The 26,797-nt window shown below is 47.6% G+C and overlaps 1 protein-coding gene across 2 annotated transcripts in view; it reads left to right on the top strand.

Moving 5' to 3' along the window:
• Positions 1 to 26,797, top strand: part of PTPRG (protein tyrosine phosphatase receptor type G) — a 765,748-nt gene that overhangs the window by 657,803 nt on the left and 81,148 nt on the right. For both annotated transcript variants that reach the window (XM_068983186.1, XM_068983185.1), the window contains exons 11-13: positions 4,285 to 4,334; positions 6,138 to 6,900; positions 20,724 to 20,856. In XM_068983186.1, coding sequence (XP_068839287.1) covers positions 4,285 to 4,334; positions 6,138 to 6,900; positions 20,724 to 20,856 — 946 coding nt within the window. The remainder of the gene's footprint in view (positions 1 to 4,284; positions 4,335 to 6,137; positions 6,901 to 20,723; positions 20,857 to 26,797) is intronic.

Below are 26,797 nucleotides of genomic sequence, written 5' to 3'. Positions count from 1 at the left end.
TGACAAAAATTGGCAGCTGGCCTGTGGGCTGTAGTTGGCAGACCTAGTTTTGTGAAGTGCACTAAGACCAGTGTGGAGGGAGCAACCAGGGCATCAGGCTTTGCTCTCCCTTTCTGATGTCCTCCCTGGGAAGGTTCTTTACTTCCTGGATCCTCAGTTTCAGAGACACAAACCAGGCCAATGCTTCTTCACATTTGTAAGTTATGTATCTGGGTTGAAGACTTTGGACATTTTCCCTAGAAAATGCCAGAAGTTTGCGCATTGCAGCTTCCAGGGTCTCAGAAACCTGTAGACCATAGATCCGGCTTCACTGTCTGGAATCCTGTGAAAAATGCATTCACGGGCCCCCCCCCAGACTAATCATCTCGGAATCTCAGAGGATGAAGCCCAGGAATCTGAATTTGAACCAGATGGTTCAGGTACCAGGCATGCAATGAGAGATGGAGAAGTTGCTGACTCGGAGCCGGGGCATGACATGAGGGCCCCAAGTTGAATCTTGGCTGCCACGTGATCTTTCTCTGACTCTGAAAATGTTGACTAATGTGTCTAAGCTGCAATTTCACAGTCTGAAGGTGGTAGTTAGGAGAGTACTGCCCTCATGGGGCCTTTGTCAAGTGACAGGGTGATTCATGTTACATAATTAGCACAGAGCCTAGAACCAATGCTCACTATCCCCTTAGTGTGAGGCTTAGTATAAAAGGTAGTATGTGATGAACCCAGAGTAGGAACCCCTGCAGCTGAGATTCCCTCCAAGGATCCCTTCTAGCTTTTCAGGTTTGCCTCTAGTATTGAAAGAGCCTTTGCTGACATTCACCTCAGCTCATCCTTCCGTTTAAACTACTTGAAATTAACATGGCTGTATTTTTTTCATGAGTACATCGCTCTCACCGTGTGTCCACCTGAATGCACGGGCCCATCTGCTTGTGTTGAGGACAGTCCACAGGCCAAGGCCAGGTCTGTCTGGGCCAGCCCATGGGAGACAGGAGGGGAAGCCAGGGCGCACGCTTGCTGAGGCCAGAGCCCGGCAACTTGGGCACATAAATCATGATTAGGCCGCCCATGCGCTCTAACTAGGAACCTGGAATCTGCAAAACCGCCTTTCCTGATTAATAGGCCCCTGAGCTCACTGGCTTCTGCACAGACTTTGAAAAATGATATGTTTGTAATATAATGCAGTTCCCAAAAGCCTCGTCAGCTGTAAATTCTGAGCACGGAATAGTTAAAATGTCTGATCACAGTGACTCCTTAAAGACGGCAGTGCCTCCTTTGCCTGAAGACTTCCCTTGCTCAGGGGTGGACATGCATTCACTCATTCTCTGTATCAGTGTTTGTCCCTGCATGTTGACCAAGGGACATACAGTGGCCTTGGGATCTTCCCTGCATCTTCCAGTGGGCGGTGGAAAAATCAACTCTGCAGGTCATCTAGCGCCTTTTCTGGTGAACCAGCTAGGAGCTTGTGAGCAGTAGAGGCCAAAGTTCAAGACAGATCAACTTAAGAGTTCAGTGTTAAAAGGGAAAGAAATAAACTTAGGGAATTTCATGGGCACTTTGTTAAGAATAATTAGGTTTCCCCTTGATAAAGTTTGCCTCTGACTTGGCAGCATGAGAAAGACGTGGAATATTTTCATTATTATAATAAATAACACGGGTTTCCCCGGTGGCTCAGTGGTAAAGAATCCGCCTGCAGTGCAGGAGATGCAGGACACGCAGGTTTCATCCCTGGGTTGGGAAGATTCCCTGAAAGAGGAAATGGCAACCCACTCCAGTGTTCTTGCCTGGAACATCCCATGGACACAGGAGCCTGGCGGGCTGTGGTCCAAGGGGTCACAAAGTCAGACACAACTGAAGCGACAAAGCACAGCACAGCACGTAGTAAATAACACGATATTTATGTCCTGTATAACATCATAAATAAGTTACGCTTACCTTACTGTAGTAAGTATGATAATAATAATAGTGATCATTGTGTGTGGAGCAGCTCCTAGTTACAGAGCATTTGGCCCTAAGTCATCTCATCTGACCTCGTGGCAGCTTGTAATGCAGACTTTATTTTCTAGAGGGAGAAACGATGTTCTGAGCAATTGAGTAACTTGCCCCCCACCAAAAAAAATCATTTGATTACAAAGCAGAGTCCAGTTTCTTATTCCAAAGCCCAGTCATTTATACACAACGACAAACCACCTCTAAAGCATAAATATTATCCTGTATCCTGGGTCTTCAACAAACAGCTCAAAAGATTGATTGCCAAGTATTCAAAAGTTTTTTTGCAGGTCTCAACAATCATGCAAAATAAGGGCTTGTAAGCCTTCTCTTTGAGCCACAGACCCATCAGGCAGCCTGGCCAACCCATCAGATCCTCTCTCAGAATGGTTTAAAATAAATAATTAAAATACATAGGAAAGGAAACCAATTACACTTAGATACAGTTGTCAAAATATTTTAAACACGCAAATCGGCAACGTAGTCATTGCTGCACTTCTTTTATGAAAGTATTCAATGACAAGTGGTAGGTCTGTTAGCGATGGTGATTTCTGAGTAGCAATGAACATAAATGATACTTCAGAATAGCCCCAGCGACCGTAAGGCAGCAGGAAAATATCCCATTTCAATCTTAGACAGAGACACGGGATGGTCCTGCTAAATAGAGCTGAGATTCCAAGCTGCTGCTCCTCTTGCAAGAAGAAGCTACATCTCCCTGACAGCTCAGTGGAGACATGTCTCTCTTTCTCCCACTATCCCTGAATTCTACCAGGCCGATGGACTGGTGATCTGAAAGGCCCTGTAGAAGCTTCCTAGTCATCACAACTAGCACTGACCCCAGTGCGAATTGTTCAAGATCAATGAAAACAGCCACAGTGATGGAGTGGCCACTGAGTTTGTTGGCCTTAAATTAAGGCCTTTGTAAAGGGCAGGAAAAGCAGATCTCTTAGGAAGCTTTCTTCCTGTGTTAACAAAGGGAGGTGTGTATACCTGTCTGAGGCAGCACAGTATTGATCCTGAAGCAGCTCACTGATGGTGGGAGGTTATATTTAGTGCCAGGCAAGGACTGTTTGCTTCCTGGGCTGCCTCATCTGACCTGGTTGTATTGACGTGTAGATCAGTCTATTCCCCACAGTTGTCTCTTGACACGTTTCACTTTCCAGCTGAGCAAAGTGAATATATCGTTAAGTTGGGGGTTGCAAATGTAGACGTCCTGTGGCCCAGCAGGGAACCACATACAAATGAGGCGGGACCATCATGGAAAATTGGAGAGGTTCCCTTTGAAAGGGGGTGATGGACACTTAGCCCCTGCCAAATGTGCCCTGCAGGAAGGTGAACTTACTTTTGCCAAAAATTGCGATTTTTTTCAGGATGAGCAGGAAATTGGGATTTTCAGGTTAAAGCTGCTGTTTAAAATGTTGACAATGAATTCATTGTTTTGTTTTGTTTTGTTTTGTTTTTCAAAAAGCTTGCAGGGCAAATAAAAAATAGTTCCAGTACTTGCCCCACTTCTAATTTAGGTAAAAACTCCAGCAGATACAATGTTATTTATTTGGGAATTTAGTGGGTTTTTTGCACCTTTTTCAATGCCATGTATGTATGGGAAGCAAATGTTTATTTTATATAGGACTATTGTTTTTGAGATCAGCGCAAAAAGTGAGTCTGACAGATAGATTACAGTTCTTACATTTTTTAAGGAAGAGATAAAAAGTACTAATTTAAGGTAAACTGTAATAAGTTTAGGATGCATATTATAGTCCCTGAAAGGATAATATAAGACATTATCACCAAAAAAAAAAGACAATAGAGAGTAACAATGGAATAATATGAAGTTCAAAAATAGACAGAATGTTGACAAAGGTCAGAGCGGTCGTGAGAACACCTCTATGGAGGCATGTACAAACCTGCTGGGGTGCTGGAGAATGTCTGTGTTTTAATATGAGGGCGAGTTATACAGCAGTAAAGATTAATTTGACTCTACACTGAAGATTTGTGCATTTTGCTGTTATGTAAGTTTTATCTTAACTAAGAAAATGATGACAATTTTGTAAAGTTTTAAACTAAGAGCTTAAGACAAGAGTCGGAAACTATGACCCACAGATATGGCCAGATACGACCATCTGCGTGTTTTTTGATGACTCACAAACTGAGATGGGTTTCACATTTTTTGATAGTTAGGGGGAAAAAAATAAAGAATTTATAACATGTAAAAATTATGTTTTTCAGATTTGTGTAGGTAAGTACAGTTTTGTTGGAACAACAAGAAAGTTCTGCTATTTACAGTATAATTTCTTTGCTTCTCAGCTAATACCACTCGAATATTCCAAGGGACCAGAATTGTCAAAACAGGAGTGGTAAGTAGAGAATATTATTGCTTTGTCATGGCTGGTTGGTAATTTGCATGCGTTTAGAACTGTCACCACAAGGTGGCAGTATGATGTTGTCAAACTGCTCAATGAGACCTAGTTAAAATACTGAATAAATTATACACTCGGTATAATTCAGTACAATGCATTATTTTAAAAAGCCTTGCAACAGAGTTAAGCCAGCAGTGTTATACTGTATTGTTTTTGTCAAGATAAAAATTTTTGATGGTTTATAATTTGTGAGATCATAGGATGTAAGAATGCAAAGGAGTAGGGACAGGCTAAGATTGAAAGGTTGTTATTTGACTAAAGTTATATGAATTTGCCCATGCTGGAGCCTCAGTATCTATGTTTTCTCCTTTCTAGTACAACTAATAATTGTAATAATAATTGCAGTGTTCATAATAACAAATCCTACAATATATTGAGTTTTTCCTGGGTTTCAGGCACAGAGTATTAGTTTATTTACCCCTCACAGCATCCCACAAGTTTGGTATTACTATGACTCCCATTTTATGGATGAGGAAGCTGAGGCTCAGTGAGTTAATGTGCCCAGCATCTCCCAGAGAGCAAGTGAGGCATCATGCTCAAGCCAGACTGTCTGACTGCTCTGTCTCCAGTGCCTTATCGTGGGTGGCACCTGGCATTTCATTCACCAACTTCAAAACTCAGCGTTTGCTAACTTGATCATCATTTAAACTACAGACTTTTCGAACTGAAACTTGATGAGACAGTGGTGAAATCTAAGTGGTTCTGGCTGTATTACTTTTAACTACATAAATGATGGGATGGAATTCTGGATTCTGCATGTGAGGTTTCAAGGACTAAAATAAGTCAGAGCAGCACTTATTTTTGTAAGATACTGTGTGCAAATACAGTCCCTCCATGAAGCCTCATTTAGTAGGATGGGAAGAATGAGCTGAGACTTGTAGCTAGTCAGCTGCACCTCTGCCCCTTAACTTCTCTGTGCCCCATTTTCCTCACCTCTAAAGTAGGGTGATGTTCACGTGTGTCCCCAGGAGAGCCTGGGATGCCCAGGCACTCAGTTGGAGCTTTTTAAATGGGACTCTTACTGTCATCTATACAAGCATGTATTTCGCTATGATTAAATCTGGAGGGTCTGAAATCAGATATGGCAGGTGTACAGCACCCGACCCAGGGATGCGGGTGTAAACCGGTTCCCGAGGCCTGCAGCGTAGAGCGCAGCCCGACTTCTGACCTGGCCACTGCAGACATGTACCGGCCACTGTCCTCTGTCCATTCACTTCCTCGCTTTCAGATGTGCAGCCGCGTCCTGGAGAGCTACTGTAGACCTCAGGGCTGCGAGATGTCCACAAGGGACACAGTGAATGCAAAAGCTCCTGCCCCCTCCAGTGTCACCCCAGCAGCACGTCACCATCCGGTGTTGCCGCTGTATTGCTTATTTGACGTTTGCCTTTCAGACAGGGTTTCCCAGGTGTGTAGAGAACCCAACAGGAAGAATGCTGCTTACTTTTTTGCCACTTAGCCTCCTCCTCCTGAGCAATATCAGTGAAAAGTTGAAGTTGGGTTTGATATGTAGATTACAAATTTTAAGTAATTATAAAAACATGAAGAGCGGTGACGGTCAGCCACGGATGGCCTGTTGTCAGCTTTGGCACCAGCCTTTGGGAGACCCTGAGAATAAAGGTGAAGATGAGTGGAAGCCCTTGGAGGGTCGCATCCAGGGCCTGGTTCCCAATCCCAGTGACTGACACTCTGCTTTCTCTTCCTCCCTCCCTTCCCCCCACCTCCCTGGGCAACCCCTTCAAGCCCACAGCATCGCCGGCCTCTTCGGCGGACATGGCCCCCATCAGCTCAGGCTCTTCCACCTGGACATCCTCCGGCATCCCCTTCTCCTTTGTCTCCATGGCGACTGGGATGGGCCCATCGTCCAGCGGCAGCCAGGCGACCGTGGCCTCGGTGGTCACCAGCACACTCCTGGCCGGCCTGGGCTTCAGCGGCGGCGGCATCTCCTCCTTCCCCAGCACCGTGTGGCCCACGCGCCTGCCCACGGCCGCCTCTGCCAGCAAGCAGGCCAGCAGACCCGTCCTGGCCACGACCGAGGCCTTGGCCAGCCCGGGCGCTGACGGCGATTCGGCGCCCAGCAAGGACGGCGAGGGCGCGGAGGAGAGCGAAAAGGACGAGAAGAGCGAAAGCGAGGACGGCGAGCGGGAGCACGAGGAGGAAGGCGAGAAGGACTCCGAGAAGAAGGAGCGGAGCGGGGTGACCCACGCCCCGCGGGCGCGCAACCACACCCAGCCCACCGCCGCGCCCTCGGCCCCCGGCACCGCTGCCCAGGAGGGCGCGCATCAGACTACATCCGGGCGCGAGCGGGCCCGCACTGCCATCCCCACCGCCCGACCCCAGGACGCGCTGGACCCCCACTCGGTCACCCCCACCCAAGTGCCCCCCACAGTCACAGAGGAGCAGGACGAAGACAGTGATCCCGCGAGGCCCGAGGTGCCATCCAGGAAGCCTGTGCCCCCAGGGGACCGGTTTCCTGAGGATAGCAGGTTCATCACTGTTAACCCAGGTAAGCGGCCGGCCCTCCCCTGAGCCCTCAAGCTGATGTGAACAGTCTTACCCTTGAAGAAATATTTGAGGGTAGAGAGTGAAGATCCAGAGAGTGCTTAGTATTCCTGGAATTGTGTGCGTGTGTGTGTCTCTTTCTGTTTTCTTCTGATAAAAATCACCTCTTCTATTAAAGTGGCTGGATTAAGTGTTGCCTTCATACTTGCTTCCTAGTAAAGTCAACTTGCCTCAGAGTAACTCCAGGCACTTCGGCCATACTATGAAGTACATGATGGAAAAAGGCATCCGTCTTAAGAGATGTATTCTTTCAGATTTGTTTGCTTAGGCTCTTCCCCAGCCCCTGTGTTTCTGGGCTGCCTGATCGGTGCCAGTCGGTGGCCAGGGTGCTGACTGAGGTGAGCTTGTTGCTGCAGCTTGAAGCTCACAGGGTAAAAGAGGAGCCCGAACCAGAGAAGTTAGGAAACAGGTTGGAAAGCAAGCAAGCAAATCCATGGGCAAGTCAGAAACGTAGCTAATGGTTGTTGGAGACTGTGAATGGTCATAGTAAAGGAAAAAAATAGGGTGATATGAAAGAAAATAATCAGGAAGAGGGCAGGGAGCTATTTTAACCACCAAGGGCCACTTGGGGGAAGTAACTTTATATTAAAACTACAAGGGTGAGAAGCTCCAGCGTGGGGAGAACTGGGATTCGCTCATCCCAGCCTACGAAATAGTGCCCCATTTGCTCTGAATTGTGCTTTTTATGGATGATGACTCCAGGGCACAGCTGGTCTACCCTCCACGAGGAGGACATGATGGCCATCTTCCTAGCCAGGGGTGATTTTGTGGCTCTGTCCTATGCTCATATCTTATTGAAACATCCTGTTAGTTTTTACAAGGGAGTCCTGAACATGAGGGGTTGTTATTGTTGTGGGGGTTTTCTTAATAAGAAAGTCTCTCTTTTGCCAGACTACAAGATGTTTAGTAACAATTTTTTTTCTTTCTTTTTTTTTTTTTTTTTGCGTCTAAGCTGTTGTGGAGTTATAAGAGTGCAAAAAAAAAAAAAGCAACTGGTAAATATTTATTTGCTTTTGCACTTGTAAACATTAAAATTCATCTAAAGCTGAGACCTCGTATGTTAAGATACAACTTAGAATAAATTTTCATGTTTTGAATTACATTGCTCCTTAAAGATGGTATGGACTCATGTTTTGAAGTGTGGGTCTACTGTGGGTGCTGCTCACTTTGTCCCAGTTTTAGGGGAAAGTGCAGAGTAGCCCTCTAAGAATTGAGTAAAGGAAGTATCAAGCCACTTGGGAAGCTGTTTGCAGCTCTTCCTGCAAGAGCAGTGACATTCCCTACAGGAACTGATGTGAAAAAGCTGGATTTCTTGGATTTGGAGATACTAAAAGAGATATTTTTGGAGTAACCACTGAATCCCAGGCGCTGGACTAGGCGTTGGGAATAGACTCTAGAGCTAGTCAGGCTTGTGTTCTCCTGAGGTTTATGTTCTAATGGAAAAGCTTGAGAGTGTTCCAGTAAATAGATGCATTAACATCAAGTGCTGGAGTTGGGGTCAGGGACAGTTTTCATTCAGTGGTCAAGGAAGGACGTTTGAGTGGAGACCCCGGTGGTGAGAAGGAGCTAGCTAGGCAGTGATTCATGGAAGAACATTCTGGGCAGGTCCAGAGACCCTAAAGTGGGGCTAACTTGGATCAGTCAGGGAGCCATCAGAGGGCCAGTGTGTCTGGACCCCCGAGATCAGGGATGCAGAATGAGTTAGAGCAGAGCTCAGTTCAGAAAGGGGCTTGTCAGCCATGCTGAGGCTTGAGTTCTAAGCACTGTGGAAAACCAGCAGTGGATTTCCCCAGCAGAGTTACTCATCTGATGAACTTTTTCAGAAGGTCATTTCCACCTCTTTGTGGACGTTTAGGGAGGCAGGAATGGACACAGGCAGTTGAGTTAGGAGGTGATGACTGAGGCAGCTTGGACCAGTGTGGTTTCTCCACAGACGAGCAGTGGACCTGGAATTGATTTTCAGGCTTGAACAGTTTCGCTTGCAGACTAGGGGCTCTGGCAAAGTAGCCTTCCCAGCTGGCTCCTCTTAAACATTTCTTTGTCCACACTCCTGAAAAGCTCTCCAAGCAAAGAGCTTGAAGCTTTGGCAGTTTGAGAGACTGGTGAGGGTGGGGGCCCGGGATTCAGTCCAGGTGAGCGGAAATGAGTCCTTGCAGTGGCAGTCAAGTTGCTGATTCCAGGGAGAGGGGAGCAGAAACACTTGGTAAATCCTGTGGAGGCTTCTGCCTTCGGGTGCAGGACCTGTGAGTCTCCAGCTTCAACCCTGCATGCATCTTGAGTGTCCACGATCTTGGCAGAGTAGTTTGTGGAGTCAGATTCTTCTAGGAGGCTCTGCCCTTTATTCTCACAGGGTCCTCAGGCCAGTCTTTCCACTCAGCAGCCTCACCTGTAAGGTGGGTATAACTAGAGCCCTTAGTGCTGAAGGAGGTGCAGATAAACAGAGTCACCCTTCTTGTCAGTGACACGGGAAGAGGAGCTTCACGCAGCCTGAGGTCCACAGGACAGCAAGAGCGACTATGAGGCAGCCCCTTGCAGCTCTCCAGCAGTCATCCTGGGACTTTGAAAAGCAGGAGGAGACTGTGGTCCCCAACGATCTGGCCCTAGAAACACTCTCCAGAAACTCCAGTCTGTCCCCAACACTGGTAAAGCAGAGCTTCTAACCTTTCCACCTTCATCTCGATGGGAGCGTCCACTTCTTCCCAAAGTCAGAGGGATCTTCCTTTAGAATTTCAGGTAGCTCCAATTTGAGAGTGGTGGTGGGGCTTGGTTAAGCCAGAGATGAACAAACGTTTTCTGCAAACAGCCAAAGAGTGGACATTTCCAGCTTTGTGGACTGTAAGTCTTTGTTGCAACTGTACCTCTTTGCAAGGGGGCATGTAAGCAGCCTGAAACACCCCACAAATGGGCTAACGTGATTTGAGTTCTGGTAAAACTCAGTTTTCAAAAACAGGCAGTGGGCCTGATTTGATCAGCAGGCTATCATTTGCTGACCCCTGTGGCTTTACACAGAAATGTGTATGTGTGTTGCTCAGTCGTGTCTGACTCTTTGTGACCCTGTGGACTGGAGCACACCAGGCCTCCCTGTCCCTCACTGTCTCCCGGAATTAGCCCATTGCCCATTTGCCCATCACGTCCATTGAGTCAGTGATGCTGTCCAGCCACCTCATCCTCTACCACCCTCTTCTCCTTGTGCCTTCAGATACTTTGGCCACCTAAAGGCCAGCTGACTCACTTGAAAAGACCCTGATGCTAGGCAAGATTGAAGGCAAATGTATGTGTGCCCGTTGGTTAATAAAAGGTATAAGTAACTTGAGGGTAAAACCCCACATTGTGCATGACCCCCAAGATCTCACTTTGCCTCGATCCATCTTCCTTTTCTCCATCTGTCTCCTCCAGCTTGGTGTTTATTTTTTTAAACGAAATTCCCATCGTTTTAATGTTAGTGGCGACTTCTTTTAAAGACTCTGGATGTACATTTGTGTAAATCTGTTCCACATTTATTTTTTCTTCGTGTTAAAAACAATTCTTCCAAAAAAAAAAAAAAACAATTCTTCCAGTCAATATTTAGTCTCTTCAAAAAAAGCATCGTTAAACAAATTGTGTTATTTTTTTACCAGCATCTCCAAAAGGCTTATTTAAATCTCCTTGATGTTTGATAACATCTTTTCAAAAAATCTATGACTAGTATCTTCAGTATTAACTCGCAGGGAAGAAGAGAGAACGATTCTCTAGAAGAAAGGGGCCAGTTCAGACACATGCAGAAATCAGGCAGGTAACGGCCAGGGTCCCTCCCTCAGCAGCCACGGCCCAGATGTGGTGAAGACACCCCCAGAGGCCAGTTGATGCAATACAGTGTTCTTGGGGTACACAGCATGCCCCGGCAGTAGCATCTCAGGGTGGGCGCAGTCTACAAACTCATCATTTAATGCTGAGGTTTTTCCCTTTTTCTTTCCTTATATCTGGGAAACTCCTTTTTCAGACTGCATCTTGCTCAGAACCCCATTATGTAACCACTCATTCACCGAAAGCTGGCTGAGTGCCTCCTCCAGTTCAGGGGTCGGGAGAGTAGAGTCTCCAGACCAGATCTTGCCTTTGACTGACTTTGGTCCTAACCCTGAGCTAGAAATGGGCTTCCCAGTTGGTCCAGTGGTAAAGAATCCACCTGTAATGCAGGAGACTGAGGTTTGATCTGTGGATTGGGAAGATTCCCTGGAGGAGGGCATGGCAACCCACTCCAGTATTCTTGCTTGGAGAATTCCGTGGACAGAGGGACCTGGCAGGCTACAGTCCATGGGATCACAAAGAATCAAAAGGACATGACTGAAGCAGCTGAGCACGCTCATAAATCTGCAGCACACTCAGTTGGTCAGAGACTTGGGGCTGCTCTTCTGCTCTGACTCAGAGTCGAGGGTGCTAAGCTCCAGTCACCTCTCTGCTTTGGGCAAACCTTGAGTACCTCTTGGGAACACTTAGGCTCTAAGGAAGCCCAGCTTGAAAATCTTTACTTCTAGAAACAGTTGCATCACTGCTTAATATTTGTTCCATGCTGGTGATGTGGGTACTAAAAGCCAAAATGTGATGTCGCTTATCCTACATAACCCCAGGCGGCCTCTGCTGTCTTTGTGGCCCTTAAACCAGTGGGGAAACGAGGCGTGCATGCTAAGTTGCTTCAGTCGTATCCAACTCTTTGCAACCGTATAGACTGTACCCCACTAGACTTCTGTGTCCATTCTCCAGGCAAGAAGACCGGAGTGAATTGCCATTCCCTCCCCTAAGGGATCTTCCCAACCCAGGGATTGAACTGATGGTGTCTCTTAAATCTCCTGCATTGGCAGGCAGCTTCTCTACCACTAGCGTCACCTGGGAGGCCTGGGGAAACCAAGGCTCAAAGGTTAAGGAATTTGCCTGAGCAAGACGTGGCGAGACAGGGGGTCAGACACAGGCCCAGAACCCACCTGGTGCTGCTGGCTTCCTGCCCTTGGGGCTTATTTGCCAAGTGGGCAAATAATTCAAATGAATTATTAATTATTAAGTGAATATTTGAATGTGTCCTTGTAAAAAGAAACCATTTTTTCACTTTTGGCACAAACTCTCAAGGTCACCTAGAGATGAGCTTGTTCCCTTTCCTCACAGGGCAATATCTGGAAACGTTTTCGGTTATCATGACTGAGGCAGGGCCTGCTCCTAACATGTAATGGGAAGAGATCAAGGATGCTGCTGAACATCCTCCAAGGCACAGACCAGTCCCACAACAAAGAATTTCTTAGTCCAAAATGTCCATAGTGCCATGGTGGAGAAACTCAGATTTATAGGTTAACATAAAGTTCCTTTTCAAAGATGTTTACTTGGGAGGAAACAATAGGAGGTAATTTAAGGTCAGAAATAAGTAGCAATACAGGTTCATGAATATAGAGCAGACGTTATGACTGTGAAATTCAGCCGGGGTTTATGGAGCGGGGGAGAGGCTTTATGCTTTGGTTGGTTGGTTGGTTGGTTGGTTGGTTGGTTGGTGTTTTGGCTCTGCTGGGTCTTAGTTGCAGTGTGTGGGATCTGCAGCCTTTCTTGTGGCGTGCAGAACGTTTAGTGGTGGCATGCACACGCTTAGTTGTGGCATGTGGGATATAGTTCCCTGACTGGGGGGTCGAACCTGGGCCCCCTGCACTGGGTGCAGAGTCCTAGCCACTGGCCCACCAGGGAGGTCCCTGCATGCTTTAGTTACAGTAAATCAGACCAGGATTTTGTATGGACTGTCATCGCAGTTTTCAGCCTTCCTGCTTTTGTTGCTCAGGCTCCTGTTGTGGGGAGAACTTTTCTACGTCATATGGCTTGCCCTGGCTCCTGACTGGGATTTTACTGCAAGTGTTGAGAAGAACTAGCTTGGGTGCCCTGAAGGCAGCAGTGTGGTTTAGTTTCCTCCTAGAAAGTGTCTGGGTCCTTGGAAGTTTCTGTCCGTCACTGAGTGATCTTGAAATAGGACAGATTGTATACCTCTTGATGTAGGAAACCAGACCTCACCGAGAACAAGCAGATTTCCAGAGAGGCTGGAGCAAAGGATTCCGGTTGTAAGGGGCTGTGTGTCTGGCATGAGTCCTGATTAATGGCAGAGACACATGATGTTCTAGTGAAGCATCTATGGTGGTGATTTCCAGTAGGTCGGGACCCAGGACCTGCCGTGTTTATGGAACCTGAAATAAATTGGGATTTATCAAGTGCCTTCATTGTTCCAATGCCTTATTGAAATACAGGTGACACTTGCATTGATTTGAGTCTGAGCTCTGTGAGAAATGGTAAGGGGGCTTATTGAGGACAACTCCTAGTGGTGATATAAATGGAGAGACAGGATGGATGCTCTAAATCAAGCTCAGACGTGGTCATGGGAACATGAAACCCATGTCCCGTTGTAGGAGAATATATGTATTTGTGACTCACAGTCATGTCTCTTTTCAACAGCAGTTTAGCTAATACCAGGGCTTCAGAAAATAAAGACAAGTTTTGTGGCCCTATAAAAAAGCAGCTTTCTTTTTACTTCACAGCTGTTAGGGATGCTAGCGCAAGACTCAAAAAACAAAATAGAAAACAACAAGTGTTGTTGAGGATGTGGCAAAATGAAGACTTTTGTGCCCTGTTGAGGGGAATGTGAAATGGTGCAGCCACTTAGGAAACAGTATGGAAGTTCTTAATAGAATTAAAAATAGAATTGCCGTATGACCCAGGAATCCTGTTCCTGGGTATTTACCCGAAAGGATTGAAAGTTGGGTCTTGAAGAGAGATTTGAACTGTCATGTTTGTAGCAGTGTTATTTATAGTGGCCAAGTTTCCAAGGAATGAAAGCAAGCCACGTGTCCAGTGACTGATGAACAGATAAACAAAATGTGGTATATACCCAGAGTGGAATGCCATTCAGTTTTAAAAGGGAAGGAAACTCTGTCACAGGGCTATAGCATAGATGAACCTTGAGCCTGTCACAACACACACACACACACACACACACACACGTACGTGCGCACGCGTGCACAAGCACACACGCACACGCACACACACGCGCGAGTCCACTCACATGAGTTACCTAGAGTAGTCAGGTCATACAGAAAGTTGAATGGTGGTTGCTAGGGGCTGGGGCTGATGGGAATTGTCGTTTTATCAGTACAGAGTTGCAATTTTATAAATGAAAAACAGATTCTTTGAAATCGGTTGAGCAACACTGTGATGTGCTTAACTCTACTGAACTGTACTCCTGGAGATGGTAAAGATGGTAACTTTTATGTGTGTTTTACCACTATTTTTTTTTTTTAACTAGCACCTTAATTCATAGCTGCAGCTGGTTTTGAAGGAGTAGCATTATCCAAACGAACAGAGTCTAGTTTTTTGTGACTTAAACCCAGCTATAGATTTTGAGTGTGCAGGTTGTCCTGCTTTCAGTCTCCCTTGAAATGTGACCAAATCCACCTTTGCCCAGCCCCTGAGAGTGGCCTGTCAGGATCCAAGCCCCTTTCAGTATTGACCATGTCGAGGTTCTTGTCCCGAAGCAGAAGTTGAGCCCTTCCTGCAGGGTAGGAGGCGTCCTCTACGGGTCCGTCTGATATTTCCCTGCCTGTAGCATTTATAGTACATTGTACTCCGTTTTTATTTGCTTCTACTGGGATGAGAGCCAAGCCAGTAAAAGGCAAACAGCATTAATTCAGTGATGACATATGCCACTGAAAACTGTTTTTCTTTTCTTTCTTTCTTTTTTTTTTTTTTTTTTTTGAGAAAGCAGAATGGAGGCAGTTTACTCAGATTCTTGTGGATGCTGAAATAAAAGAGGAAGATTCTGTGGGGAGGTCATTCACCTTCCCCCACCCTCTGCACACAAATGCTCAAAGAAGATTATGTACTAGTATTTTGCTCTACATTTCCACTGGAAGATGTTTCTGAAACTGGATCATTCTCTGAGTCCCAGGCCTACCTGGCCGGACATCTTCTGACCCTCCTAGCGGCCCCTCATCTGCACATCACATCCATGGGAGGAGAAGGGGCATAAGTCGATACCCCCTTCCCATTTTTATCCTTTTACACAGAACAGCAAGATGCAGCCCTGGAACGAGTATGAACAGGTTCTAGGTGCACAAAGGGGAATGGTCCATGCTGTAAAGATGGAGCAGCAATCTGAGTCACTTCTCATTGGTTGAAAACTAAAATCACTTTCAGGATAAAAGCTGAATTGGAAAAGCTGCCTGGTAGAGCCTCTCTCTTGAGTCATTAGTGTTTTCAGAATCCTGGTCAGGAGTTCTATTAAACCATGATTCTTCCTTTTGATGATAAGGCTTTTGTAAAAGCCCCAGGTGTGTGTGCGTGTGTGTGCGTTCCTGCTGCTTCCTTGGGTCAGAGTGCCATACTACAGATTGAAATTCGACTGGCCAGAGGGAGCTGGCCGCTGGACTCAGGGATAAAGAAAGCAGGTCTTATGTTGCGTCTAGGGGGCAGTGAGGACTGTGGCAAGCCAGTGAGCCATAGTTTGTCTTAGAGTGTATGCTCCTTGCTTCCAGCTGATGTGTGCCATCTGGGAATTCAGAACTGTGATATGGGAGATTTTGGGTAGTTGTTTTTTTAAATTTATTTTTGATTTTTATTTTTTGCTGAACTCTATTGTTTATGAAATCTTGGCACCTACCTCACAATTTAATTAATAATTCCCAGGGGAAGGGTGCCAACCCACACGTCTGTGGGCTGCCAGTTCACATTGCCCATGGCAGGCTGGAATGGCCGGGCTGGTCCTGCTAGTAAAACCAAACCAACTGGACAGATCAGAGATGGAGGCAAGAAGGCGCTGTGCTAACCCAGCGGTCCTGCACTTGTCTTGGTGTCAGGGTTCGTGCAAACTCTCCTGGAGCTGGGCAGCCTGGCTCTGCTGGACCATTCAGGAGGTAGCTGGGTTACAAGTGAAGCTCTAAGTACAAGTAAGCTGCTCCTGACTGTTCTGTTGTTCAGTTACTGAGTCATGTCTGACTCTTTGCAACTTCACCGACTACAGCATGTCAGACCTCCCTCTCCTTCGCTGTCTCCCAGAGTTTGCTTACATTCATGTCCATCCAACCATCTCATCTTCTATCGTTCCCTTCTCCTCCTACCTTTGATCTTTCCCAGCATCAGGGTATTTTCTACTCCTAACAGTTGGGAGCATCTAAGTTTATCACAGTCAGCGGTGTCGCCTGGTTGAAAGGAAGAGAAGAAACGAATGTCCCCTGGACGCAGGTACTGGGCTGAATGCCTGACTGCTCAGGGCCAGCTTTCTGGGGATGCGACCTTTGCAGTTACACAGCCCTGTGCTCAGAAGGCCCTGTGTTTGCATTTATGTTCTGCATCAGCTCTTGAAACTCTTCAGTAATTTTTGAAAAAGAGGCCCCATGATTTCCTTCTGCATCTAGCATAGTCTGCTTTGCGTAGGTTATCTGATTCCCCTACGTCCCTCAAGAGGTGAGCATTGTCATCTGTTTTCCCTTGATAGAGGAGCGACCAGAGAGGCTCAGAGACAGTCACTTACCCCAAGTCACAGGGTGAAAAAGGCATGAGGCAGGATGTGTAGTCAGAATTTGCTATCCTGGAGGACAGGATCTTGGTTTCTCGGAAAAGTCAGTAGTATGTTCTAGTGTTTGGGGCCTTGGCGTGGGGAAGATTGTTGGGAGAACAGGGGCAGGGGAGGAAGAGTGTAGACCTAGCTCAGGTGGCAGGCTACGTGTTCCTGGTTAGTTTCTAGTAGTTGACTGTTTGATGGCACTTTCTCCTTTGAGGGCCCGCTGGGCCATACCTCGAGCCAGGCACCAGGACAAGTGTTTCTTCCTAAAGCACGGCAAGAAGCTCTAGTCTTAGGACAGACTTTGAGGTTTTGGCTCTTCACTGGTGGTCACCTCACAGGCTGCCCCCACTGCCGATGCCCCCAGAACCCACCTGCGGTTCTGTGTGATTGCCACGCGAGCCCTCGTATATTACAGGGGGATTCAGATTCTGCAGACACCTGACGAGTGCTCTCCATCTGCCTGGTGCTATGCTAGGGTGCTGAAGAGGGAGAGGATGGTGGTGGTGATGATGGTCATCACAGTTGATAATGTTAAGTAGGTGCTTATGGGTGCCAGGCAACATGCTAAGGGTTTTATTGAATTAACTCATGTAATCGTCACACCCCCCTCCCACCCCACTGTAGTGGGAAGTATCATTATTTCCATTTACAGATGGCAAAACTCATGCCCAAAGAGCTTAAGTAACTCCCCAAGTGTCACGTGACTAGGAAGAGACAGAGCTTTATTACTGTTCTATACGGAGACCATCAGCCTGCTCTGGGGGACCTTACAGTAAGTAATAAGAGAGCACCTGAAATTACATGTGCCGTGAGGAAAGTGCATGATGACAACCACCGTGGCGAGGATTAGAGGATTTATTTAGTTTTTGCTCAATGCCGGGTACACCTCTAAGCATTCTGCTTGTGTCTTGAGTTTTCCCGCCACATCAGGGAAATAAGTTCTTGTCTCCCCATTTTATAAATAAAGAACTCCAGGCCCCAAGTGATGCAAGTTATCAGTTAGAGGTCATGTAGAAAGTGGGAGAGTCAGGGTTCAAACCTGTAATCTCTACTGCACCTTCCGGAGAGCACAGTCTGAGGGTCTGGGGAGACTTCACAGAGAAGGTGATCCCTGCGCCTGAGCCAGGACTGAGGGATCAGGACCTTCCAGGGACAGGATGGAGCAGTGTTCCCGGGCAGTGAGCTCAGCAGGGTCAGAGGTTGAGAGGCAGGATCATGGCCCAGCTGGTCACTGGATGGGTGGATGTGGCTGGAACCCATTGCAGCGGAGGCGCGTAGCAGTAGAGGATGGGGTGGGGAGGCCCACTCAGGGAGGACCTTGCTGTCCCCAAGGGCAGGACAGGATTCCTCAGGAGAAGATGCACATGACTGCGTGGCCATGGAGTGGAATTCCAGGCTCCTGGTACCGTGAAGACAAAGCGGGACTCTGAGTTTTAACATGCAGTCAGCTTTGTTGTGCCCAAGTGGAAATCCAGCATCACTCCTATTTTTGCCTGGCTTTTACGTAAACGACCTAGGCAGATCCCAGTGCCTGTCATTAGTCCAGGCGAAGACCAAACTGCTGTCAAAATAATCCTTAGATTTTGTTCTCTCACTGCCAGCTGTTGCTGGTCTGAGTTTTCTTCCACAAATGCCGCCATTCAAGGGGCTGTCTTGAGAGGGACTTGAGATACGTTTACTCCCTCAACCTCTCAAAAAAAAAAAGTGCTCACACGGGTGTGATGAAATGTTAGAAACAGCTCCATTGTGAAATCTGAGGGAGTTTTGGGCGAGGGTCGTTCTCAGTGATTTGAGGACGAGCAGGACGTGGACTTTGCCTTCTGCCTCCTCCCCACCCCTGCCTAACCATGCAGTAGCCCAGACAGGAAGACTCTTCTGTGAGAAGGAAAGGAGAGAAATAAAACATTGGGTATGCCTGGGCTTCCCAGGGTGGAAAGTGAGTTCGCTGGTTGTAAGGCGTTTATGTCAGCCCTCCTGCCATGTTTTCCATTAAGGGCACCATCCTGGCTGAGATTCCCCACCACCAGCCACATAATCACCTGGCTGGGCTGCCCCCTGCTGGAGCCCTGCAAAATTTTCATTTGCAGCTTGGATTCTTTCTGCGGCTGGTGACCAGAGCTTACGATGAAAGCATGATATTGAGGGAGAGATTGTACATCTGACACTTGTCTGTCTCTGCTTACAGTCTTGCAGGACATGTCCTGTGGCCTAAAACCGGTTCCTTTAATCCAGCCTACAAACCCTGGCTGATGGGGCCTCCAGCTCTCCATTTTGGAACCCCCCTTCATCCTCATACCCCCCTACTTCAGTCCTCTCTCTCCAGAACACATCCGTGCTTGCTCTTGACCTGGCTAACTCATCTTCATCATCCTTCAGCTGCCATCTGAACATCAGGAAGCACCCCCCCCCGCCGAATCCCTAGGCTGAGACCACTGTTCCCCTGGACCCCGTGTGCTGCCTGTGGCATCACTTTCATTTATTCCAATTGCTTGTTCATGAGTCTGCTCCTCTCCCTTCAAATTCCCACCCCACAGACACAGAGTTGTTCCTGTCTGATGTCTTCTTGCCTCCGCATCCCGTCTCACCATGCCTGGCACGCAGTCAGGACTTGTCAGATAGATGCCTAACGGAAGCCTCTGGGGCATGCTATCACAAGAAATGGGCTAGCATGGTTAGGGATGCTCTTTATAAACCTCCGTTTGCCCTGCTGAAGTTTTTCATCAGAGTATGCGTGCCTCTGTCTTGTCACCTGAGAGCTGGGCGTACATCTGGTCCCGCCTGTGCATGAAACAAAGGAGGGGATCAGGGTCAACTACATTTGAGGAAACCCAGTAAAAAGGCTGTAGCCCATTTCTTCCTCACTCCAGGTCTTGCCTCTTTAATAATCTGCCCCCAGGGCTAATTATCTCTTTCCTGCTCAGCCCACCTCCTCTCTCCTGGAAACCCAGCCTGATTAGCCCTTCACGTAGTCCATCCAGCTCAGGGGTGCTCGGGGCTGGCTGAACGCTGGCCTCATTTCTGCAGAGCAGGAGGAATCCTTGCTGAGCCCTGCAGCCAGCGGTGGAGGTGTCTGTGGGCTTCTCCCTGCGATCAGGGAACCTTTGCTTTCTCACACGTGTGTCTCCTGACCGTCTCTGTGCTCCTGGGCTCTTCCCAACCCCACGCCACCCTCTGAGCTTCCTGTGGACCACCTGGAGATTTCCAGGCATCAACCCCACTGTTTGTAGACTAGGTTCTCACCTGAGTCTGCTGGGAACTTGTGAAGATCCTTGGGACCTGAGAGAGAGGAGGAGGAGCTGCTGGGGTAAGAGGTGCTAGCCGACCCGAGAGAATCCTAGTAATTCCGCAAGCTTCCCCTCTTAACGCCACCCCCGCCGCTGCCGCCGCGGCTGGCTACTGTTGAGTGGCTGATGTGTGCTGGGAGCAGAGAGAGATGTGGCTGCCTCTCTGAGAGCCTTTAGAAGGATTGGGATAAGGGGGCAGGTGGGAAATGGGATCAAAGGAAAAGCTTTCGAACCAGATTTGAGGGAAAACGGGTTCTCGGGGGATCTGGGTGGTGGGAGCTGATGGGCGGGAGGAACCTGGGTGCTTCTGCAGGGGTGTGCTTGAGTCCTGCTCCTTCCCCTTGGCTGGGAGACAGAGGGATCCACTCTTGGACAGTTGTCTCACCAGGACTGTTAGGGAGGGTGGTTTCCCACAGCAGGACTAGAGGAGGGGGTAATGGATGCTAAGCAAAGAAATATACACCCGATCAGTCACAGAAGGTTGTCTTAGTGAAACCCATCTTTCCCTCCTTCCCTCCTGCCCTGGCAAACCTACCAGGCTCCCCTGTCCATTTTCTAGAAGCGGGCTCAGTGCTCCTTTCAGACCCAAGCGTATTTCTTCAGTATATCCAGAGGCCACTCAGGGTCAGTAGCGTTCTCAGAGCGAGGCTGGGTCTCTGGCATTGGCTCAAGTCTTTTCGAAGACATCTTGACTCTTATCTTTAAACCCATCCCACTGGTGATGACGGGGTGCAGCCTGCAGAACAGGCCCTGCTTGGCTTGGGCCTCCCCAGGAAACGGCGAGGACAGTGGTTTCCCCCTCATCACTGGGCAGCCCTGTTCTCCAGAAACACCCAGAAGTGGAGCAGAGCTCTCCGGCACAGTGGGGCTCTCCTGGCCCCTGCGCTCGGCTCGCCTCTGCCCTCTGACTGGCACGGTTTCTCTTTGCAGCAGAGAAGAACACCTCTGGGATGATAAGCCGGCCTTCCCCCGGGAGGATGGAGTGGATCATCCCTCTGATTGTGGTATCAGCCTTGACCTTCGTGTGCCTCATCCTTCTCATTGCTGTGCTCGTTTACTGGAGGTGAGTTGCCAGGCAGCCCTGGCGTGGGGCTCGGGTTCCGCTGTCAGCACGTGCCCATAAGAGGGGTTTAACCAAGGGGAGGGGACGCCCACGGCCTCTTCACTTAGAAAGGTAAGGTGGCTGCGGTGCTTCTAGTGTTACCACCTGGGAGACCTGCTTTATCTGCAAGAAACTGGTGATACAGAGCCGCTGTTGAGATTAAGGCACCCATGATGAGCTCCTAGAATTTAGTGCCAAAGAGGCTTTTGCTCAAAAATCAGGGAGATGCGAGTTCCAATACCAGCCCTGCTACTTGCTGGCTACAAATCCCATTTCTCACTTTGAGCTTTAGTTTCTGAACCTGCAAAATGAGTTAATAAGTTTCCGAGCTTTCCCAGTTTCTCTGAGACCATGCTCCACTTTGTCATTACCACATAATAGCTCCTCTTGACCTTAAATTTTTTTTCATAGCCTTTTACTGAAAATTCAGTGATGGAACATTTATCATATTCTGTGGCATTTAATGCTCATAAAGATGGCTGATGGTAAGTCATCCTTATACCAGCATCATCCTTGAACTGGTTCTCACTGCTTCCCAAGGGAAGCCTATTTGAAGCTTCTATTTAAAAGTTGTCTGTTTTTTCAGCTCCACACTGTCAGCCAGTTTAACTGAGTGAGATAGGCTGGCCCACTTGGTTGCCCTGGCAGGCTTCACCTCTCAAACTGATGTAGGAAGCTTCTGCCCTTTAACAAGTTTCATCAATAATGGACAGGCGTCATGTTTCCCTCCCTTCTTTCCATTCATTTGATGAATTTTGAGCCCCTGTTGTGTGCCAGACAGTCTTCTCTCATGGAGGTCACATTTTAGTAGAGGAGACGGGATAAATAAAGCAAACAAGATGATGTTAAGTGTACAGTGAGAAAAGTCAGTCTGGAAGGTGGAGGGGGATGCTGAGGCTTTAGGGTGAATGGTCAGAGTGGTGGTGGTGGTGGTTGCTTGGTTGCTAGGTCATCTCTGACTCTCTGCGAGCCCATGACTGTAACCCTCCAGGTGCCTCTGTCCATGGGATTTCCAAGGCAAGAATACTGGAGTGGGTTGCAGTTTCCTTCTCCAGGGGATCTTCCCAACCCAGGGATCAAACCTTCATCTCCTCTTGGCAGGCAGGTTCTTTACCACTGAGCCACCTGGGAAGCCCTCAGTGTGGTTAAAGAAGGCCTACCTAGTAAGGGGTATTTGTCCAAAGGAGTCAAACGGGCTCCATCTAGGGCAGGTTCCAAGCAGAGGAAATTGCATGTGTAAAGGCCCTGAGGCAGGAATGTGCCTGCTGTGTTCCAGGAAGAGCCAAGAGCTGTGGCTGGAGCAGATGAGTGTGGGGAGAGAGTGTAGGACAGGGTATCAGGAAGAAACAGGATAAAGGGGAGTTGGTCATGGACAGCTTTGTGGACACTCCAGACCGCTGGAACACATTGCCTTTTACCATGACGGAAGGAGTGTTTGGTAGAGAAGTCTTGTGATTCAGGATCCCTTGGCTGTGTTACAAAGACCACTGAAAAGGAGCTGGGGCAGAGGCAGAGAGGCCAGCTAGGGGACTACGGACTTGTCCAAGAAGGAGTAATGCTGGCTCGGCTGAGGGCAGCCATGCAGGTTGTGAACTGACGGACTGTAGACACATCCTGAAGGTGGGATCAACAGAATCTGTGAACAGATGGTGTCCCTGGGTCTGTTCTCAATCGGAAAGGTCAAGGGAATAAGGAAGGGTTCATCTGAGGGCTTCCGCTGCTGTCTAAGGGTAACCATGGTGTTGTTCGCGCTATAGTCCAGCTAGGTGATAGCGGACGTTGTGTTTCAGGGTGAGCCTAGGAATGCTAGACTCGGGTCCCTGTCACCCTTTCTCTGAGACATGATGGTTTGCAAACAGATACTCTCTGGAGCCCACTGGTACATCGGATGCTACCTCACATGGGTTAAACTGAGCCTAGAGGTAACAAAAGGTCTGCACGCCCTCCTCTTGTCTCTGCTTGGTGCTGTGTGGTTTTAGTTGCAGACTATCCGCAAGAAGGAGCAGAGAGGACCCACTGCTGCCCCAGGCTTGGTAACCCTAGCAGCTCCAGTGTGAAAAAGTTCCTGTTCCCAGTAGTTCTAGCACAAACCTCAGTGTTATTTCTGCTTGGCCCACCTTGGTTCTCTGCCTCCCTGATAAGGGTCATGCCGGCCACTGAGGACCCTGGCTATTTGGTCAAGCAGATGTGGATACCAGGCTGACCAGACAGACATGCTGATGGCAAGCTGCTTACAGGAAGGGGCTGTGCAGTGTTGTCAAGAGAGCTTTTAAGGTCCTTCCATTCAAGATGTATTTCCCCATGAGAAATTCATACTGTGTATACTTTTGAAAAACTCAGTGAGTCTGAATTGCACATACATATTGTTTAAAATATGTTTATAACGTTTTGTACATGTTATTTACATGTTAGTTAGTTACTATTAGTTGCTCAGTCGCATCCAACTCTTTGTGACCCCATGGACTATAGCCTGCCAGTTTCCTCTCTCCATGGGATTCTCCAGGCAAGACTACTGAAGACGGTTGTCATTCCCTTCTTCAGGGGATCTTCCTGGCCCAGGGATCAAACCCAGGTCTCCTGCATTGCAGGCAGATTCTTTATCATCTGAGCCACTAGAGAAGCTGATATACATATTACATGTGTGTATTCAAAGCTTGCCTTAAAGTAACGAGAGGTTTAAACCTCCTTCAGTAGATACTGCCTATGAGTTGAGGTGTTTTTTGTTGTTTTGGAGGGGGGATTTTTTTGTTTGTTGTTGTTGTTAACAATTTTATTTATTTACTTTTGGCTGTGCTGGGTCTTTGCTGCTGTGCAGGCATTTCTTTTGTTGCGGCTACTGGGAGTCACGCTCTAGATGCAGTTCGGAGGCTTCTCACTGCTGTGGCTTCCCTTACCGTGGAGCACAAGCTCTAAGCACGCAGGCTTCAGTGGCTGCACATGGACTCAGTGGTGGCTCCCAGGCTCTAGAGCGCCAGCTCAATAGCTGTGGTGCACGGGCTTAGTTGCTCTGCAGCCCGTGGGATCTTCCCAGATCAGGGATCAGACCTGTTGTCCTGCACTAACAGGCAGATTCTTTACCACTGAGCCACCAGGAAAGCCCTGCCTGTGAGTTTTTTCCAAACTCCTAACATGCCAGTACACAGGACTGAGTGCAAAGGAGAAACTTCTTTCAGAACAAGCAAAGTGAAATTGGATTAGCATCAGGACAGATGAGTTGGCCAAACATGAGAACAGCCTACAGGGAACAAGGATCTTTTTTTTTCTCTTTTTTCAGATTTTTTTTTTTTTCTTTATTATGAACATGAGAGATGTGTTGGGAGAGTACGCAGAGAAAATGCATACATGCTGAAGGGATGGGTGTTCCCCTCCAGCGATGTGGTTTTGAAGCTAAAACAACAGTACGCCTCTCCTGCCTTTGAGGCACCGTGAGAGCAGATGGTTGGCAAGCAGGCTTGACATAAGTAGAGCACAGAGGCAGATCAGAGCCTCCTGGAGTGTTCCCTCAGGTGGCAGGCCTGATGCTGAGGTTTCAAACCAACTCGCCATGGTGGCGGTTTGCATAACTGAGGACTGAGTCTTCGCAGCTATTGCTGTGGTTTCTGCGTGTTCACTGAGTCTGAACTGCATGGCCCAGAAGTGTAACCCTTCACTCCCATTGGCCAGACATGGTCACACAGCCCCAGGAACATGGGAGAAGTGGGAGAGTATGCGGGTATTCGTGGAGCACCATCAGAAGTGTCCTCAAATGTTGGCATTATTGGGCTGAGTATGTTTCTTGAAAAGGACACCTTTGGAGGCCAAATACTAGTTTTGTTAACAACCTTTGGCCAAAACTGAAAAATACAGGGTGGGAAGCCCAGGTGGCTCAGTGGTAAAGAACCCGTGTGCAGTGCAGGAGAAACGGGAGACGTCCGTTCCATCCCTGGGTTGGAAAGATCCCCTAGAGAAGGAAGGAAATGGCTCCCCACTCTAGTATTCTTGCCTAGGAAATCCCATGGACAGAGGAACCTGGTGGGCATGGAGTCTCAAAGAGTCAGACCACAACTTAGTGACTAAACCAGCAAAAAGTATAGGTGGAGACCTCATATATTTTTGTTCCACTGGAAGGTGTACAGAGGTCCATTGGGGACCATCTGAGCAGTATTTTTACAGGTATCAACATGGGTTTGTGGGAGAAATTTGTTATGAAACTTAGTTGGCTGAGATGTTACTAGTAGCTCTCTCTCAAATTCCCCTTGCCAGGGTCTGCCTTGAAGAGATGTAGTCAAATCCCTAACAATGCAAAAGTTGCTGCAAAGCTAGAAATAAACATGCAGAGCATTTGGGAACAAGGGACAGAGTGGTGGGGCGGCTAATAAGGATAAACTCGAGGAAAATCTTGCTTCCTTTTACAAATAGTGCCCTGTGTGTGCCTTTTAAATAGTGCAGCCCATGTCAGCATGCGACTGTGCAGAGCTGTAGTCGTTGGTGTTGAAATGAAGGAGGAGAAATCAATTCTATACTTTTTAAGCTGTGCCATTTTGGCTCTGTTCCTCCAGACAGTAACAAAATGCACCTTTTGAGCGACTACAGTCACAAAGTACATTGCAAGAGCTCTAGCCCCCGTCTCACCAAGACAAGCTGTTTATATGGCACTAATGTGCTGCCGTTCCTGAAAAGATTGGAGCAGCCAGCTGCTGCCACTCAGAAACAAGAGGAAATTTTGGAGACGGTTTCTTTGCAATTTGCATCACTTAAGGCTGATGCTGGGGAAAGAGCTGCATACAGGACCTCCAGACCATACGCTAGGGCACATATCTTGTTCGTTTATTATCTTGTTTCATGGAATAGCTTAATACTGCGTAAGTAAGACATTAGTGTCCCCTTAGAATTGTCAGGATTGGGAAAATATTTTTAATTTTTTTTTCCTGTAACCTTGAAGAAAATTGCTTTGAAGGTAGCTGTTCTCTCTCTGATGAGCAAAGAAAGTCTTACCCCTGAAATGGCTTCATACATCTTAAGGTCTAAACAGCCAAGAGTCTTTTACTGAGTATTCAGCAAATCACACATGTGCTACATGGATTGCATTACCGCCTAATTAGACATTAAAATCCTAGGAATTATTACATCCATTTTGCAGATCAGAAAACTGAGGCTTGGTGAAATCATAAGTGAGAGCATTCATCTCTAGTGGCTCCTGGATTTGAACCCAGCAAATGTGACTTCAGGTGGCACGGTGATAAAGAATCTGCCTGCCAACGCAGGAGATGCAAGAGATACAGGTTCAATCCCTAGTCGGGAAGATCCCCTGGAGTAGGAAGTGGCAACCCACTTCCGTATTCTTGCCTGGAGAATCCCACAGACAGAGGAGCCTGGAGGGCTGCAGTCCATGGGATCGCAAAGAGTCGGACACGACTGAGCAACTGAGAACACACAGCACAATGTGACTTCATTGCCCACTATGTGATTCGTTACTTTATTTTGTCTAGATGAGGAGTAGCTTGTCTGGAGGCATTCTCTTCCTTCCAGAGTCTGTTTTCATAGCTCCTTTGCTTGTTGAAAAGATCTTATGATTCGGGGTTGCCAAAGTCGCAAAGGAGAAAAATTGAGGACCTGCCCTATTTTCAGGTGTTTAAGAAGCAGACTAGATTTTGATGCTGAGTAATCCTACCTACCTGTCCTATTCTTAGTCCCAGCTAATCAGTGCTATCTTACCTGATGACAAATTGAGCATCTCATTGACCATAACTGTAGCTTGGGAGAGAACTTTCCAGAAGTGTAAAAACAGCTTTACTTCTCAGATGCAGAGAGAGCTGAGCTAAGTACAGAGACTCCGAAGCAGCAAACTGAAAAGCCTTAAGTGGGAAATGTAAAAAGTAACCCCCGTTGGTTGAAGTTTGGTAGTAGAAGGATTTCACTTTCT

This window comes from Capricornis sumatraensis, chromosome 10 (assembly GCF_032405125.1).
Source record: "Capricornis sumatraensis isolate serow.1 chromosome 10, serow.2, whole genome shotgun sequence".
NCBI classification, from domain to species: domain Eukaryota; kingdom Metazoa; phylum Chordata; class Mammalia; order Artiodactyla; family Bovidae; genus Capricornis; species Capricornis sumatraensis.
Note: the sequence above shows the minus strand (reverse complement) of the source record. Positions and strands in the feature narration are given on the sequence as shown.